This window comes from Branchiostoma floridae, chromosome 2, assembly GCF_000003815.2.
Source record: "Branchiostoma floridae strain S238N-H82 chromosome 2, Bfl_VNyyK, whole genome shotgun sequence".
NCBI lineage: Eukaryota > Metazoa > Chordata > Leptocardii > Amphioxiformes > Branchiostomatidae > Branchiostoma > Branchiostoma floridae.
This window is the reverse complement of record NC_049980.1, coordinates 26,456,824-26,473,483: the sequence shown is the minus strand read 5'-3', so window position 1 is coordinate 26,473,483 and position 16,660 is coordinate 26,456,824. Positions and strand designations below refer to the sequence as shown.

Here is a 16,660-nt window from a genome sequence, read left to right as displayed (position 1 = left end):
CCATACTTGGCAACGCCCCTCAAAGCGCCTAAGAACTGGTTCTGTGCGGTTATTGCTGGTTCCTCAGGTGTTCAGTGACTTTCTCCCCAACCTTGGCAGGTTCTGATATTGTGGTTTTAGTATATGATAGTGAGTGAGTATATGGTATTTAGGGCCAAATATTATATCATTCACACACTAGTACCCTTGCCAATTTCTCCACAAAGGTCTTTGTTGTTGGTTCGTTTCCTGAATGAGTTAGAACTATTGATACTCTAGTTACCCACCACGTTAATGAGTTGAGAGATGGACAGACGAAAGTGGACCAGGACCTTCTCGCCGTTGTACCTGGCCGGTCTGATGAGAGGATTGTAGCGGGACTCGTTGAATAGTCTCTGGACAAGGCGCTCTTCCGCTTCTGCTGCCAGCGTTTCTGTATGGGAACGACAGGACAAAGAAACGTTAACTTTCGTAACCAACAGCAGGAATTCGGTTCGCGGCACTTCTACTGGGTATGCAAAGACGAACCCCGAACAAGAAACAAAGAAAAGCTTCGATCATTGCTTCGCACACAAGGACCTGGCTGTGTTCACAGGAATGTTTTCAACAAGAATCAGTATACTGATGATGGTTTGAGGCGATCCCTGATGCTATTCCCTCCTTCATGAAAGGGGCAGGCAAAGGCATTTATTTGACCTACACGCAGCTTTGAGATGATCCCTCTCTCTGACATTTAGCCTGTGTATGAAGTAAAGGCCGAGCCATCTATCCGAGCTATGTGCGGCTTTGAGATGAGCCCATCCTTTAACATTTAGCCCGACCCATCCATCTGAGCTACAGTTAGTGCCGGTCGCCCAATAACCTGAAGGGCAAGCGACATCTCCTCTGATTACGTTTTATCTTCACCTTGACCCCCTAAACATCAATCTTGTATTGAATCACGCGGCCTCCCAGGAGTGTCGTTTATATCACAAGCCTCAGAAGCCGCCGTGAAATTGCATGGTTTAAATGTCACTGATTCTTATCCGGCAGATACGAATGTCATTATCTTGCTATCAAGGCAAGAGAGTTTAGAAATGTTTAATATCTATCTTGCGTTAAGGTCATAATACGCATGTTTAAGCGCGAGTCACGTGCGAATGCATACACTTGCAAAAGAAATGCAAATAGCATGATAGCATGTGAAAATGTGACACATCTGGGTGAACAGCACTACTGGTGCAGAACCTGTACATACCTGGCTATCTAACAGTAGCAGCAATTCATCTTTTTATGACCAAACAGATTAATTTCATGGCCTATGACTCTGTTACATAGAGGAATGGCGTTTGGGACTAACATATCAAACATTGCCCCGAGGAAAATGCATTTCGACAATACCATTTAACACTGGCTGCACTCAAAATGAAGTTTGTACCATTAAACTATCGACTCTGGAAGGAGCATGTCCCGCACGAAAAGGTACCTGATAGCCTGGAGAGGGTGAAATTCCTCTGTTTGCCCACGAGGCTACGTATGGGACTATTGAAAAATTTAGACCATCAACTATTCATCCTGTCCTCGTGGCAATAACAGAGGTCAATATTCAAGAAATCGTGGGTATAAGTAAGTTATCTGACAGAAAGGGAGACCTTTTCTACTAGGATGTGGTCATGGTAAAATACGGAGGTACTCTATTCGGCTTGCAGTTCATTTGGAAGTTGTTATACAATAGATATCGGTGCTTGTCTCTTTCTTTGAATTATCTGTTCATTTCAACAACACAAGGTCAGGCTGCAGGAAAATAGCATTTTTAAACATAAAGACTAGAATCGGATTGGGGCCATGACGGTAACATTAAAGGCGTCTGAATAGAATTATTTGTATATTCCTGGGAATTCGTAATGTATTTTTCATTCGGACGGCATTCCGGCTCATTCCTTCTCTCGTGTGAAGAGCTATTAGGTCAATTTGGAATTCCCGCCCGAATGTGGCAGGAATTTTGCAAATTCTTCATTCTGGCTAGTTTTGCTTGATTCCTGCTGATTCGTTTTCAGTGTGAAGGGCCTATAAAGGGGGGAATCAGTGTGCAGCTGATGTAACCATGCTAAGGGTTTATCGGAAGACGCATAAAAGCGCCACAAGGCTCAATCTGCGTGAAAATGGCTTAAGAACATGTTATTTCATTACTTTGAAAGCGCTACTCTGTATCTGTATTTTGATTTTCATCGATCATTTAATTATGGTGTCAATAAACGTAAGTAGATACGCAGATTACCAGTATGCAGACTGTGCTTAGAGCATTCATAACATATCATATTCATAATTATTAGTAAGTGACCAGTAAAATTAGTCAAAATCATCTCCAATTACTGACGAATGTTTGCTTTTATTAAGTCGTATGTGCCATAAAACTGTAAGCATGATGATGAAGCGTATTGAGGAGAGTGGAACCCACGCGGTGTGAATCCACCCCATAATGTAAACATGACAATGCAGGAGCAGCCTCCCAAGGCAAACCATCGATCGACAGTGTCCATCTTGGCAACGTCTATATCCCGAAATTAGATCTCAGACTAAGGAAGGCAGTTGGTCCATCCATGACCGGGGCAAGTTCGCCAGGCGTATTGCCCGACATGTGCAAAATACACATCAGCCTAGCTCAGGTGGTCCTAACCTAGCCCACTTGCTATGCTCACTTAAACGGTATCAAGGATTGTTCATGATAGCAAAATGCTATGTACTTTATTGCAGGCATAACTAACTTCATAGCTACCTTGCCCCCCTAACGACCTGGAGGCCAATGGACTAGGTAGGTAGGTAGGTAGGTAGGTAGGTAGGTAGGTAGGTAGGTAGGTAGGTGACCACCGTTCGGGGTAACAGCTGGGTATACAAATGTACAGCATCGAAGGTCTGTTCCGCATAACCACATAATCGCATAACAACACAGCAGTTGCAAGTAGATGCAAGCTGCATAACATCAGCCTGATACTGATAGATTTAATCCACTCACACCGGGCCCGGGGTGGACCCTAACTCTTTGTGACCAACACTGAAACAACAGCACTGCGGTACCCCTGTTGTTTCCGCCTGTACAGCAGCCATCCATGCTGTTTCCTTCCATACAGATTGATGAGGAACGGGCCAAGTAGTCACAGGAGGCTCTGGAAGGGATTTTGGATCACGTTGACCGTTTTCTGTTCTGTTTGTTTGCCATATGCATCTTTCCAAGTTTCAGAAGATTTCTAGTTCTGATGAGGGCGGATGCCTGTAACCCATCGCATCCTCCTATCCTAGCCCTTTGTCTTGCATAATTAGGAGAATCAAAAAGTAAACTTAGATGATGACAACATGAATGACAAAATGAAATGACAAAATGCAATGACTGAAGCCGCCTTTGATTAAACAATGTTTTATTATATAGGAACACTTGCGACCCTATATTTCACCCGTTACACCTTTACCGTATATCGTCATTGCTAAGGCAGACAGCTGCAATACCACACGAGCTAAACAATTAGCCAGTACATGGACAGACCACATAGATGACTGACCAAGCATACGACATAGACAGAGTAGAAGGACTTTTTGGGGAGAAATTCTATACGCAGCATATTAGCATAAATAGAAAATCACAACCCTTAAAAACATGTGTAAGAAAGCAGTGTATGGCAAAAATGTATATCGTTATAAACACAAGAGACAACATATAACATAAGGCCACCACAGGGTAGAGAAAACTTCAACAGAGCATTTACAGAGATTTGAGAACGTAGAACATGTAGGAAACAAAACAGGACTAAAAGGCAGACCAGCACAGGGATCACTAGATATGGAAACGAATTGGCAACACGAGAAAGTACAAAAAAGAACAGAACCAAGATGAACAAAACAATTGGTAAAATTGAGCAGAAAACAAAAATGGACGCCATCTATCATCACTATGCTCGCGAAACTCACACACCCCGTTCCATTTAAACAGGTGATATTCTTCATCCTTATCTCCCTCCCACTTCAACCATTTTTACCTGTTTGTGCGACGTCACCGTTAATGTGTTTATCTTTCTTACATACTGTCGTTTGTCTGTCCAGCTAGATATTGGAAAACTCTCCAAACTCAAAACCCTAGGCCTTCAACCCTTCTTCTGTGGAATCTATCACTCATCTGTCTCTCCTCATTACCTGGCTTGACCCGAAACATTAGGAAAACTCGAAACTCTAATTGTCTGAATTAAAGTGGATGATTGCCCATGTGGGAAGGTTTCCATGGTCTGAGTCTTCATATAGTACCGATGGAGTAAAGAAATGCGTGCCGGTACAACGCTCTCCCTCCGTTATTCACTATATATAAAGCTGCATTTTGCAGAGCTGAATGTGCAGTATTGCAGCCCGGTGTGTGTGATGACTGTACAGTGAAGGCAGGACCGGGCGAACAACGGCTTCATTAGGCCGGTGTGCGCATCGATCAAACGGTTAATAGTGGGATTCCTCCGACAGACACGAGCCATCGATTCCGCACGTACCGGCCCTACAAACACGCACCGCGAACCGCCACAGAAATCCGCGAAACCGTCCCAATTGATCATCACGAACAAACACATCTCATGGACACTGAATCCACCCCGGATCACCGCACGCCCAGCCACTTAGGGAATAAACACGTGCATTATGGATGGTTTCGGGCCGGGTGACAAGGTCTCAAAAATGCTTCCAGCCTTCTTGTTTCCTCTCCTTCTACTATTACCGCGTTCACATCACCCACCACCTTCCTGCGACTGCCGATTCCAACCCATTAAAACGGCCATAAATTAGGCAATATAAATCAAATATGCCACTGGCATGGCATCATTCACGTGTCTCATGATACAATAAACATGTAATAAGACCGCAGAGAACCATTTATCACCTATAGGAAACAAAGCGAGCATGCTGTGATCAGATCAGCGCGGCCTCGGGCTGAATCGGCTTACAAATTCATTACTTCAAATATCTTCTGCTGATACCACAGCGGAAGAGGCGGTTAGCCGTTAGGGGTGGTGCACACAAATCCAGACCCTGTGCGGCCAGCCAAGGCGTATGGTTTGTGATGAATAGTTACCGTCAGAATCGTTTCGGTTCAATGAAGATGATGTATTCTAGTACAACGTTATGACTTACCTTTACAAAGCAAGGTAATCCATACCCAGGAGGTGAACATCCGCAGCCATGCCGGGAGGCGTCTCCTCATGGTGCAGCCGTGTTCATGCTAGCTGCGGGCCCCGCAAGTAAAGCCTGACGCACCGCCGATCCAACGGCCCGCCGTCCTGCCAGCAGCCCAACACAGCGCCCAGCCGTCCGCAACACACGTGACTCCTAAACCCGCATTGATCGCCGCCAAACACCGGAGAGGTCAAAGGCCATGGGTGGATGAATGGCGGACGGAGTCAGCCGACAGGACAGGTGGAAATCCAGTGGAGGGGAGGGGCAGTTTGAGTCTGCTGAACCCCACAGAAACAGCATGCGCACCGACACTTGGCCTGTCGTAGTGGAGAAAGAAAAGGAACCGTTTGGTATCTAGGGATGATAACATCAGCACTGTAGCTGAATATTATATATAGATATACATGTATACACACACACACACACACACACACACACACACACACACACATATATATATATATATATGTACAGAGAGAGAGAGAGATTAGCTATAATGGTGGGTTCCTGATTAGTTTGTATGAAATATGTATAATCCGTTTCGGAGGATATGCCATATAAATTTATACATTATGGATATTGAACAGCATATTTCATATCTACAAGATTAGTTTTCAAGAGGATGTATCATGTACACAGGGGTAAATTAGAACAGGGTATACGTCACACATATGAGTGATTCTTTTAAGAGCTGCGTTATATGTAGATGATTTTTGTGAGGAAGATATAGACACTGTTTATTTTGAAGATTTGTCCCATGTGATAGATTTTAAAAGCACGTTGAACAACTCACGGCTTTTTCACCTGATGAGTTTTAATGTGTACAGCAGGCTCGGGTCGCTGCAATTGGCAGGTTTTATGACGGGTGTAATGAGGCGATCTCCACAGAGCGGCATCTCCGCAGATTAAATACATAATGAAGGGACCGCAGGGCCGCGGGAGGAAGGAACATGTTCTCAAATTGGGTCAGGTGGCGCGAAGCGTTACATGTCCACACGTTTATGATTATATGGGGTTGGATTAGGTAAATGTAGATTAGTAAATATATGCTTCTCTCTCTCTTTTTCTGTGTGTGCATGTCTATGTGTCTCAGTGTGTCTATGTTTAATTAGATTATAGTAGTTTCTATTTGAATATGGCAAAGTCAGTGTACACTATATTTTAAAAGATCATGAAAGAAGTGACGTCTTTAATCAATCGTGAGATCCAGTCGTAACCTTGTTAGCGTTAGAAACATATTTTCTTTTTATCAAACAACCGTTTGGTACTTAATTAGTCGTTCAATAATTAGCTAGTCTTGCTAAGAAATCTGATTGTCATTTCGTCTTTTGAACCCTCTTACAAGTTCATACACAGGGCCATAGTTATGTAAAAAGTTAGGACTAAGGCTAAGAAATGGAATAAGTGATGATTTGGAAGTAATGAAGTTAATTTATGCTAGGATTGGAGCAGGTGATGTGGAAGTAAAGGTAGTTAATGCCAGGGATGGATCAACTGGTTTAGCAGTAGAAAAGCTAATCATGAATGGATAAATCTGACAATAGAAAATACTAGTTAATGCCATAAACAGATTGGATGATTTAGCAGAAGACCTGCCAGGTGATGCTAGGAATAGACCAGATTTGGACGTAGAGGAGTTAGTTAACGATGGAATTGGGTTAGATGATTTGGCGGTTAAGAGGCTAGTTAAAACCAAAAATGAATTTAAGTTAACGAGCAACGTGAATGAATGCCAGGAATAGATCAGGTTTGGAAGTTAACAATCTAGACAATACCAGGAACGTATCAGGGTTGGAAGCGGTGAAGCGTCGTCACGCCGGTCATGGATCAGGTTGAAGTAGAGAAGCTGGTTGATGCCAGGAATGCATCAGGTGATTTGGGAGCAATATAAAGAAGCTAATTCCTTGGATGGATCAGGTTTGGAAGCTGACCATCTAGTTGATACCGGGAACGTTTAGGTTTGGAAGTGGTGAGGCATCCTGATCGGGTTTTGAAGTAGAGAAGCTGGCTGATGCCTGGAATGCATCAGGTGATTTGGGAGTAAAGAAGCTAATTCCAGGAACGTAACAGGTTAGGCAGCAGTGAAGCATCTTGTTGCTGAGAATGGATCCTGAATGGTTGGTTCACATCATGATCAGTCATTTTCTACCCTCGCCTCTGTCTGAGCCTATTGCCCTTATTTCAGCTGCAGTCTGCGACGTCCTTGAATAATTCTTACAAAATTCCTCTCTGAGGATCTTGACCCTTGGTTTCAATTTCAATATATTGTACCCACGACGTCAGACTGTGTGAGACAGCAAATACTTTGGAATAACTCTAATATCGTTGTTGACAACAAAACTGTTTTATTCTGCTATGTTGAATAGAAATATTTATTTATCAATGACTTACTATCTAAAGATGGGCACCTGATGTCATACCATGATTTTTATTTGATGTATTCGAATATATGTGACCCATTAAGGTATCTGCAGCTTATTGTTACCATCACATCAGAATACTAAAGTTTACTTATCAGAGTAATAAACAATCGAGGATATTGGATATTGGTATAAGAACAGTTCAAAAGAATTACGACCTGTAAAAAATGTCAAGATTAGCAAAAGTCTCTTTAAGAATTTTCTTGTTTCTATACAGCACGTTATTGTAGTTCACGAAATTAGATCATCTTGATTCGACTATTGTGACCCATATATACCATGGAAAATGGTCTTCCTCAGATCCACTATTGACCCAAGTCTGAGACACTTTCAATATCGATTATTTTATAAATGTTTACCCTGTTATAAAAGTCTTCGAACCTTGAATTTGATGCTTCTTCTGTAATTATAAAGAGGAAACATACGTCCATGTCTCCTGGGAGTGAGTTCACGTTGTCCCTTTCTGAACTAAGGTGCAAAGGAAATTGCTTTGGTTTTAGAGTTAACGTTTTTCACAGTCATCTTTGGGGATTCATCTTACCCCTTGAACAATCTCATTATTTCGATAGGAAATGGAATGTTCATTTTTAGATCTAGGTGTTTTGAATATCTACATTTTGAGTCTTTTAAAAATTTGATATCCTTCTACCAAAAGGCAAAGTTTATCATCGCATCTCGGAGAGGGAAGCCGGAGAAGTATCGGGGTACGTGGGGAACTTTGATTTACTTACTTTATACTCAACATCAACTTATAAACTCTATTTGTATTTCGACATTATTTAACGGTATCTTTTGTTAATTTGAATTTTTTAATTTTAAATAGACTGAACTTGTTGTCTCGGTTTTTATGCAGTTTATTTTTTTACGTTATTTTGTGTGTATCGTTGGCAATACAATTCATTATATTTCCTTGAATTAAGTCTTTAAAAAAAAAGAAAATATAACAAACTTGGAAGAGGAGAAGCTAGATAATGCTAGGATTTGATAGTGCGTTTGGCAGTATGTATGTAAGCTAGTTAGTACCAGAACTTGATATCATCACGGAGGCTCATCTGTGATGGTAGTACAACGCAAAATTACTTCAAACACAAAACACCAAAATTTCAACGACCACTGTGGTCTTCGAGGATCAATGCTGATGACCGATCACTCCAAAACGTAAACTCGCGAGAGTTACAGACAACTCATCTTATTAACACGTGATCTTGCGGATAGGTGACGTCAGCAATTGGTCAAATGTGCCAAAAGGTTTATAACGCCTGCCGTCCCTGTTCAATGATGACTGGAGTGCCCCGATGTGTATGGCGTTCTTTAAACCTTTTACAAAGTACTCATGTTCACTGCCCACTATTCTGACTTTATGCAGTGAAACGTTATGGAACGGTGATTTAATGTGGATGTGTTGAGAGACTTCCGACGACAGCGAACTAGGGCGTTTTTGTTCAAGGAATCTGGTTCTCAGTGAGCGATCTGTCTCACCAATGTAGAATAAACCAGTTCCAGGGACTGTCCTTGAAGGTAAATTCTCCGTAGGGTGCCGTAACATAAATAGAGTGATAGAACAGGCAGTGAACTAAAAAAAAAAAAGATGAAAAAAACATTGACAAATGGAGATCATTCCAAATACTCCAACGGAACAGCTTTTACTCTGTACACTGCGCCAATCAAACCTTGTAATTGCAGGCTTAACACGCTTCTGTTGAAAATTGCTGAATTTTCACGCCAACTTACAATCTCGTTACAGATCTCAAGTAAGCAGATAACCTGGCACATGACAGCGCCATAATCTTCCTGATCAATAAAATGTAGGATGTTTCAATCTATAGCATAATGTTTTTCCTAATTTGTTAGCCAATATCGTAATTGAGTCATAATGAACGTAATCAGCTTCCAGTAATTCTGGCAACGCCAAGTTATTTCAATAAAAAAATCCGATTGTGCTCCAGATCTTGAAAGGTAAAATGCAAGGGGGTGTAGCTGTTCCGAGTACCCCTGTATACCCTAACCCTAAGGGTGCGGAAACATTCGTCGTAGGACGTCGTACGATTTTGTTGCCGTAGAATTGAAAAGTAGGCTATGACACAACAAACCCTTTGACAAGTAGCTTGGACAGCCTTTCCATTAACAATCAAATTTAAGATAGCTACATCTTGCAGGTAACACACTATCCCAAGAATGTCCTTACTTCGCACGACGTATGTAACCATAGCCCTATGGCCTAACTCTCACCCGCAGTTGGCTTGAACCCCGAAATAGGGGTGTTGGACTGTAGTTGCGCCAGAACCTACGGTCGGGTCTAAGGGTTGTCTCCAACGTAACTTTGTTGGACACAGATCATGATTAATATTGTTGAAGGCAGGCAATGAATGTTTAGCATTTTTGTAGGACAGTGGGTGTTTAGCTTTTATTTTGTTGTAGGAAAGTTCATGATGAGCATTGTTTATGTTTAGCATTGTCGCTGCAGTACAGTTCGTGTTCAGCGTTGTTGTAGGATAATGCTAAACATGAGCTGCAATACAACGATTCATACTTAGCATTATCGGTGGACAGTCAGTGGGCATGAACCATTGTATTGTTGTAGGACTGTCGATGTTTAGCATTGGCCATTGATGACAAGCATTGCTATAAAACAGTTACGTTCATGTGTAGCATTCTGATAACTTGATTTTATTTCTCAATTTTGACCGTGTAATCTAGAGGCACCGGTACCATTACTGACAGTCTGTTCCTAACGGACCCTACAGCTGCAATATAAGTCACGAAGCATGCGGTACTGTACACAAGTAGATACAAAATGCCGATGAGCGAACAGTAGCCACCAATTTTCCACCAAAAACTCGCCAACATAACCAGTAACAGCTAGATAGTCGTTTTTACCCGTTTTATCAGCAAAATGATCGAATGGATAGCTGCCATGTGATAAAAAAAATAGCACTACCAACTTTTAAACGGCTTTACAATGGGAATCTGTTTTAATGGCACCGTGAAACTACTCCTGTTTGTCTCATTATTCATGGTTAGAATTCTGCTGAGTGCTGGGGTTGCCTTACCTCCTGCTGGCCGGTCGGTGCTGGTTAGCGGGGCTCACCTGGGCCTCTTCCCGGTCACCCCCGCACAACAGCCGGAAGGAAAATTATAATGTTGACGTTGACGGATGGGGCGGTTCATTTCTCATCATGTAGAGAAAACATCGGGTGAGTTTTTACCGCTGTGCTGAAATAGACGTGACACGGCGGATAATAAGTCTGCACCGGTTCGTTCCAAATGTCCACAGCCCCCACGAAAAGCGTCCCTCTTCCTCTAAAATGCCATCTAAAACCACCCCTCCTCCCGCAGATTTGGTAATTCCGTTCTGAATGTCCACAGCCCCGACAAGCACCCCTCCTCCTCAAGAATTCCGTCCCAAGGTTTCCCGTCCTGCTCACCTGGAGTCTTCGCGCGCTCACTAACCTGGAGTCTTTACACGCGTGCGTCTGGAAAATGACAAAATCTTCTACGTTTCTCCGTCTCAACGGAGACAGAACAACGCCAAGCTGACGTCCAACGTCACGGCTTAACGTGGCGGATCGCAGTGCCGTCGTCAGCGGTGACGTCCTTGCGTAGCGGCGTCGCCAGACGAGCCTAACAGACGTCGACGTGAGTGGAATACGTGCGGCGCGAGGTTGTAATCACCTGGCCGCCGCGCCGACGTACGTTCCGCACGGCCGCGCGTTTTTGTGTCAACCTGGCGATTCATTTTAATTCACTCCTCCCTTCAGCACCTGCGCACAAGGATGCCTGTTTATCGACCCAGGCTGCTAAGAACTTGCTGCGATCCGAAAATTCCTACTGAAATATTAGAAAAATCGGTCAACGAAAAGATCTTTATGGACATTTAGCAATCAATGGTTTTCTACATGCACATCCATATAGCTAACATGGCTCTTTAAAGATCATCGATGCAAATCTCTACAGTTGTGATCATAATGATTAATCAAATATATAGGTATATTCCGGGATTTTTCAGAAGCAGAACACAAAGTATTATCCGATATATATTTAGCGACAATAGCTTTTTATTCTTTTTTGCTAATTTGCAAAAAGACCATTGCTTGAGCAAAAGCAATACACCTTCTCTCAGTATTGCCCCCCCCCCCCATAAACTTCTAGTTGGTGGCTTTAGAGAGCAAATTTCTCTTAAGACATACAAAAAACTACATGAGGGAAAGTAGGAACAATATACCAGACCGATATGATACACATCTCTAAGAGCAGTTCTCCACACAAAAGGAAACGTCATTGACACAACAAAGTCCAGGGACGTAAGTGAGGTCTTCTGTAACTTATCCTCAAAATGAATTCTAGCAGTTAAAAGGTAAATCAACATGGCTCATCTAAAGTGTCATATCTACACATTATATCTAATGTTTCTAATTATTTGCACAGTAAGGTGATCGAATAAAACGTATCAAATCCCTTTAAGCAAGTGGAAAGTAACTTCAAGGGTCTTACTTTATTTTGAACAACCCAGGATGACGCGTCTGACTCAGTGATGTTCATGTTCATCTTAATCATATTTGGATAGAAAGAACAGAGTCGGTGTGTGGTTTTATACTTCTCCATGTCTGTATTTAACCGTTCACTGCTTATTCATATCTACGGATTTCAAAGACAACGACCAATCTGTGTCATTATATCAAAGCCAACACGCTTTCAACACAGTCTGTACACAGGTGTAGCTTGGAGGTATGTGGCTAGGATAGTTCGTTTTGTAGATTTACTTCTGAAAATTATTAATAAAGATTTTCTTCATCTGCTATTATATGAGATGTGGATAGAGCAGACCATCAATTCAAATGAATTATTCTGATTACAACCTCATTAGTATAATTAATGAGACAAGATAAAACAGGAAATGTACAAAAGCTCTAACCATGTCACGGGGTATGAGGTTTCCGAATTATTTTCTTCAATACGAGCAAGCTTCACTGCAGATGTTGGTAAACCACGGAAGAATTTCAAGTGCTAAAGCCGTTTTTCATCCAAAGTAAGTTGTAACCTTTTCACCACCTTGCTTTAGTGTGTTTGCTTATATGTGTGTCTCTTCGTGTGTGTCTCTGTCTGTGTAGCGTTAGTTGTCGTCAGGGAAAAAAGTAATGTAGGTTTGAGCCCCCAAGTTATCAATTTTGGAACTGCAGGGTCGTTTTTGTTTGGAACTTTGATAGATCGAATTTTTCATGCATGGTAGGGCTTTAATGCATATAACACACGTAACTCCAGGCAGTTGGAACGCATGCACATGCCAATTATGCAAATCGCGGTCTACTTTAAGACCAGCATACATTCATATGCATATATATATATGACAAAGACTTTCCAAGTGACCTTCATAAATATCCCCAACTTCTTCTCCTTTAAACTTTCGCGGTGTGACAAGGTGAAGAGGCTAGCGGGTTGTGAGTGTTATTCATGTCGGGAAGACTGTTCGTGGTATATAGCACGGTGATCACAGAACAGCGGACTGGGCGTGTTTTCCGGGTACGGTCGGAAGGGCTGTCCGTACCACGCGTAAACGGCCTTGGGCGAACTAGGCGATATATACATGTCGGGAGGACAGTTCTTAACATAGTTCGTTGCATATATAGAACAGCGGACTGGGTTTGTTATCCCGGTCGGAAGGACTGTTCGTACCACGGCTCGGCGAAGAGGACAACGCTGCCGGCTAGTAGAGCGAAGGTGAACAGGCGTAGACAGATCCAGTCGATCATAGTGGCCACGAACTTCCACTCGTCACTCACCTGAAAGGTCAGGGAAGGATACCATGAGACATACCTTATTACATTTACATGTGTAGTTTATGTTTCTGATGATTTTAGGACTAAAAAGTGAGAGAAAGATATTATGTTGCAATTCGCAGTAAGGATGCCATCCTGCGCTCTACTATAGTAATATCCTTAGCTGTATCACAGTTTCCTCCCAGACAATTGGTCACCGGCATCTAGCCAAACGTGCACAGAAAACAACCAAGAGGTCCCTACCGCGGAGTCATTGTCCTCATCCCTATAGTGGTCTGAGACGGTAGTCACATGACCCACTGCCTCCCTAAGATCAGCGGAAAGATGCGGCTGGTCTGTTCGGGGCGGGACAGGGGGCCGGCCGTCAGCTGCTTCCCTTCTCCTCCGGAGCTCGATGGCTTCAGCCCCCCAGGGGTGGATTCCGTTAGCGCCCGGAGGATGACCGTTAGCGCTCTCCTTTGTACTTTCCTCTTCCTGCTCCTCCCCCGGAGGAGGAACCTTCATCAGCCTCGGCAGCAGCTTCAGGAAGATGTACCGTATCCATGGCGACATGACGTGGGTGGACGCGCCGCGGAAGTGGATGTTACTTACGTAAATCGTTGTTACCGTCTCTATGGTGACGAAGATCATGGTGAACATCAGATAACGGCCGATCAGGGGGATGTCCAGAGAAGTGGCGGGGATGATGTCGGCGATCAGCAGCACAAACACCACCAAGGCCAGGAGAATGTTGATACAGAGTCCGACCTTCTCCCCACAGTCTACAGGCAGGTAGAACACCAGGATGGACAGCAGAGTCAGCAGGATGATGGGCACGATCATGTTCACGATGTAGAACAGCGGCTTTCTGGCTAACATGAAGTCATAGATGACAAAAACACTGTCTTCAATCTCGACCCTCCTGCTTGGGATGTCCACGATCTGCCACTCTCCACTTTGCTTAAAGTCGTCATACACAAAACCAAGATTTACCAAGTCCACCTCTCGTTTGCTGTATGTCCAGGATGAGAACTGGAGCGTGCAGTTCTGCTTGTCGAAGGGGAAGTGACGGACGTTGATAGAACACTCACTCGTGAAAATGGACGGCGGCAGCCAGTACACGCTCCCGTCGTTGGAAATGATTGCTTTTGTGTGGAGCGCAACATCATATTGGCCGTCTTTGCTGAAAAAGATAAGATAACCCATAATATTATGTTGAGTACATTCTGTGAATTTTAATGTTAATATCATTTTATTGCCATTTAACATTTGGATATTATAAAATCTGTGTTCCAACAATATTTTCATTATCATGAGAATGCCTTCACAATGAAATTTGTGCTATGTGTGGGTTTTGTTGCTAGTGTTTTGTGGGCACGAAATTAAAAAAAAATTAATTGACGTGAAATACAACTCACTTGTTTAGCAGGACAATGTCTGGTTTCCACACGGATTCTGCTGGCACGCGGATGCTGGGGATGTGGTCAAAATCTTCCTTGTTCCATGCCAGTCGGTAGTCTACCCAGGACTGCAGTGGGGATACATGGTAATACAATCAGGAAGCAATCAGGCCCATCACCAAAAGCAAGCGATATGTTAAAAGGTTGACAACTATTGACAGGACGAGTCGAAAAAGATTAGAACTCTACAAACGGTTCTTCACTTGATACTTACCAGCTCCACCCACACGTTCGTCCTCATAAACTCCGCCTTTTCGTTCTATAAACAAACAGGAGATTTTACCATGAAAGTTAATGACCCACCAAGACAAATGCCACTAAAACGGTAGAAATTTGGTGCAACAAAATATTTCTTAATTATCAATTTCTTAGTATTTTTTAGTGTTGATAAATAATATCTTGAAGAACAGTGACCTAATTTATGTTCAATAAATAAATGAATATTACCTATACAAGCAAAATAGATATTTCCACGCATACTACACGAAAATGCAGGTCTACCTACGACTATGAACGTTTCGTATTTACCACAGCGATGACTTGGATCACCAACAGCTTGAAGTTGACGGGTAGAACATCAGTTGGAGCCACGACTGGCCTGACATCCGGGCTGTACCTGGACTCGTTAAACAGCTGCCGGACAAGGTTCTCTTCCGAGGCCGCACAAAAGGCACCTCGAGGGGACAGGAATGGTCGTGGTTAACCAATCAAACGAATGATTACTGTTACAAATGGAAATACAAATCAATTGCACAAAAAGATTGAAGTGGCCATCGATTGGACAAGCTCAGCTGTAGAAGTCAACATGACTAGTCATGAGGCACCCCTCCCCTCCCGGGATGTGCTGGGGAAGACAATTCTATATGGAGAGAAACGTGATATTTTGTCTGCATGAAAGCTGTTTAAGTGATGTAGAATTCGGGATGAACTTTGTTGTGCAGTGACAAAGATATCAGGGGGATCCGGAAGTACATGGCAGTTAAGGTTAAGGATGACTGGCACGAGGGAACATGACGCATCACGTCTACTGTTTCTCCTACATGAAAGATGACGTGCTGCTCGTCCAACTGTTCTGTCTAACATCACTGTGAATGTGCACATGAGCCGGGGACGTTCCTGTGACGTCAACATGGCTGACATACCTACATAGCTGACGGGACTCTGCAGGGCAAATAAATATCTATCTCGTTGACAAATTGGGTAGTTTTAATCTGAACATTTGCGAATATTACAATAAAAGAGATCACAAAACGTAATCATATAAAACTAATTTTGTCTCGACCAATATATGTTCGTGCACTACATTGCATATCTATTCTAGTTGAAATGTCGATGTCAAACCTTTCGAAAACCCAATGTCCAAGACGAATGTCTCACAATTTCCTTTTGTGAAATTTTCGACAATTTTCAGGCAATACCCTTTCCAACTGATGCACACAATCGGTTCACATTGCGTACGAGATGCACGATTTCTACACTGCATGAATCCCAAGAATCCATGATGTTAGGTTGATCTTCCCCCTACCCCCTGCTGTTCCAACACAAAACCTACTTCTATGACGTCTTCCACACCTGTTTGTAAGCCATGTACTGAGAATTGATCTGTAAACTCACCTGGAATTGCCCAGCATATCGCAAACAGCCCGAAAACAGCCCGTCCGCCCATTGCGAACCCTGAATCTATTTTAAATGAACCAGTCAAGATCAATGGCTTACTTTACAGGCCAGACGTGACAAGTCTCTGTCCAGGCGTCTAATATCTCATTTCAAAGCATATGATACTATGATTGATGTTGCTTCACGCCTGGCTTGACATGACGTTGTTATGATGTGTTATGCTTGGATTGCTCTGATCTTCACACCAGGTTCT

At 42.9% G+C, this 16,660-nt stretch overlaps 2 protein-coding genes across 2 annotated transcripts in view; both read right to left on the bottom strand.

Annotated features, from left to right (window-relative positions):
- The window catches only part of LOC118409660 (neuronal acetylcholine receptor subunit beta-2-like), an 18,973-nt gene extending 7,498 nt beyond the window's left edge, over window positions 1-11,475 (bottom strand). Inside the window, exons 1-3 of the mRNA XM_035810834.1 lie at window positions 10,628-11,475; window positions 5,116-5,474; window positions 267-412 (exon numbers count right to left, since the gene is read on the bottom strand). Coding sequence (XP_035666727.1) covers window positions 267-412; window positions 5,116-5,185 — 216 coding nt within the window. The 5' untranslated portion in view covers window positions 5,186-5,474; window positions 10,628-11,475. The remainder of the gene's footprint in view (window positions 1-266; window positions 413-5,115; window positions 5,475-10,627) is intronic.
- Window positions 11,476-12,015: 540 nt separating this feature from the next.
- On the bottom strand, window positions 12,016-16,557 carry LOC118409659 (neuronal acetylcholine receptor subunit beta-2-like). Its single transcript, XM_035810833.1, has 6 exons — window positions 16,405-16,557; window positions 15,319-15,464; window positions 15,005-15,049; window positions 14,749-14,858; window positions 13,595-14,513; window positions 12,016-13,354 (listed from the first exon to the last, which is right to left on the bottom strand). Exons 1-6 carry the CDS (start codon window positions 16,454-16,456, stop codon window positions 13,220-13,222), a joined length of 1,407 nt encoding a protein of 468 aa, XP_035666726.1. The 5' UTR covers window positions 16,457-16,557; the 3' UTR covers window positions 12,016-13,219.
- Window positions 16,558-16,660: the final 103 nt, after the last annotated feature.

Bases quoted from the DNA above. Each gene is read 5' to 3' on its own strand.
- LOC118409659 (XM_035810833.1), bottom strand. From the start codon at position 16,456: ATGGGCGGACGGGCTGTTTTCGGGCTGTTTGCGATATGCTGGGCAATT. The intron at 15,050-15,318 runs GTAAATACGAAA...GTTTGTTTATAG, and splicing joins TGATCCAAGTCATCGCTGTG to AACGAAAAGGCGGAGTTTAT. The intron at 14,514-14,748 runs GTGAGTTGTATT...TATCTTTTTCAG, and splicing joins GACATTGTCCTGCTAAACAA to CAAAGACGGCCAATATGATG.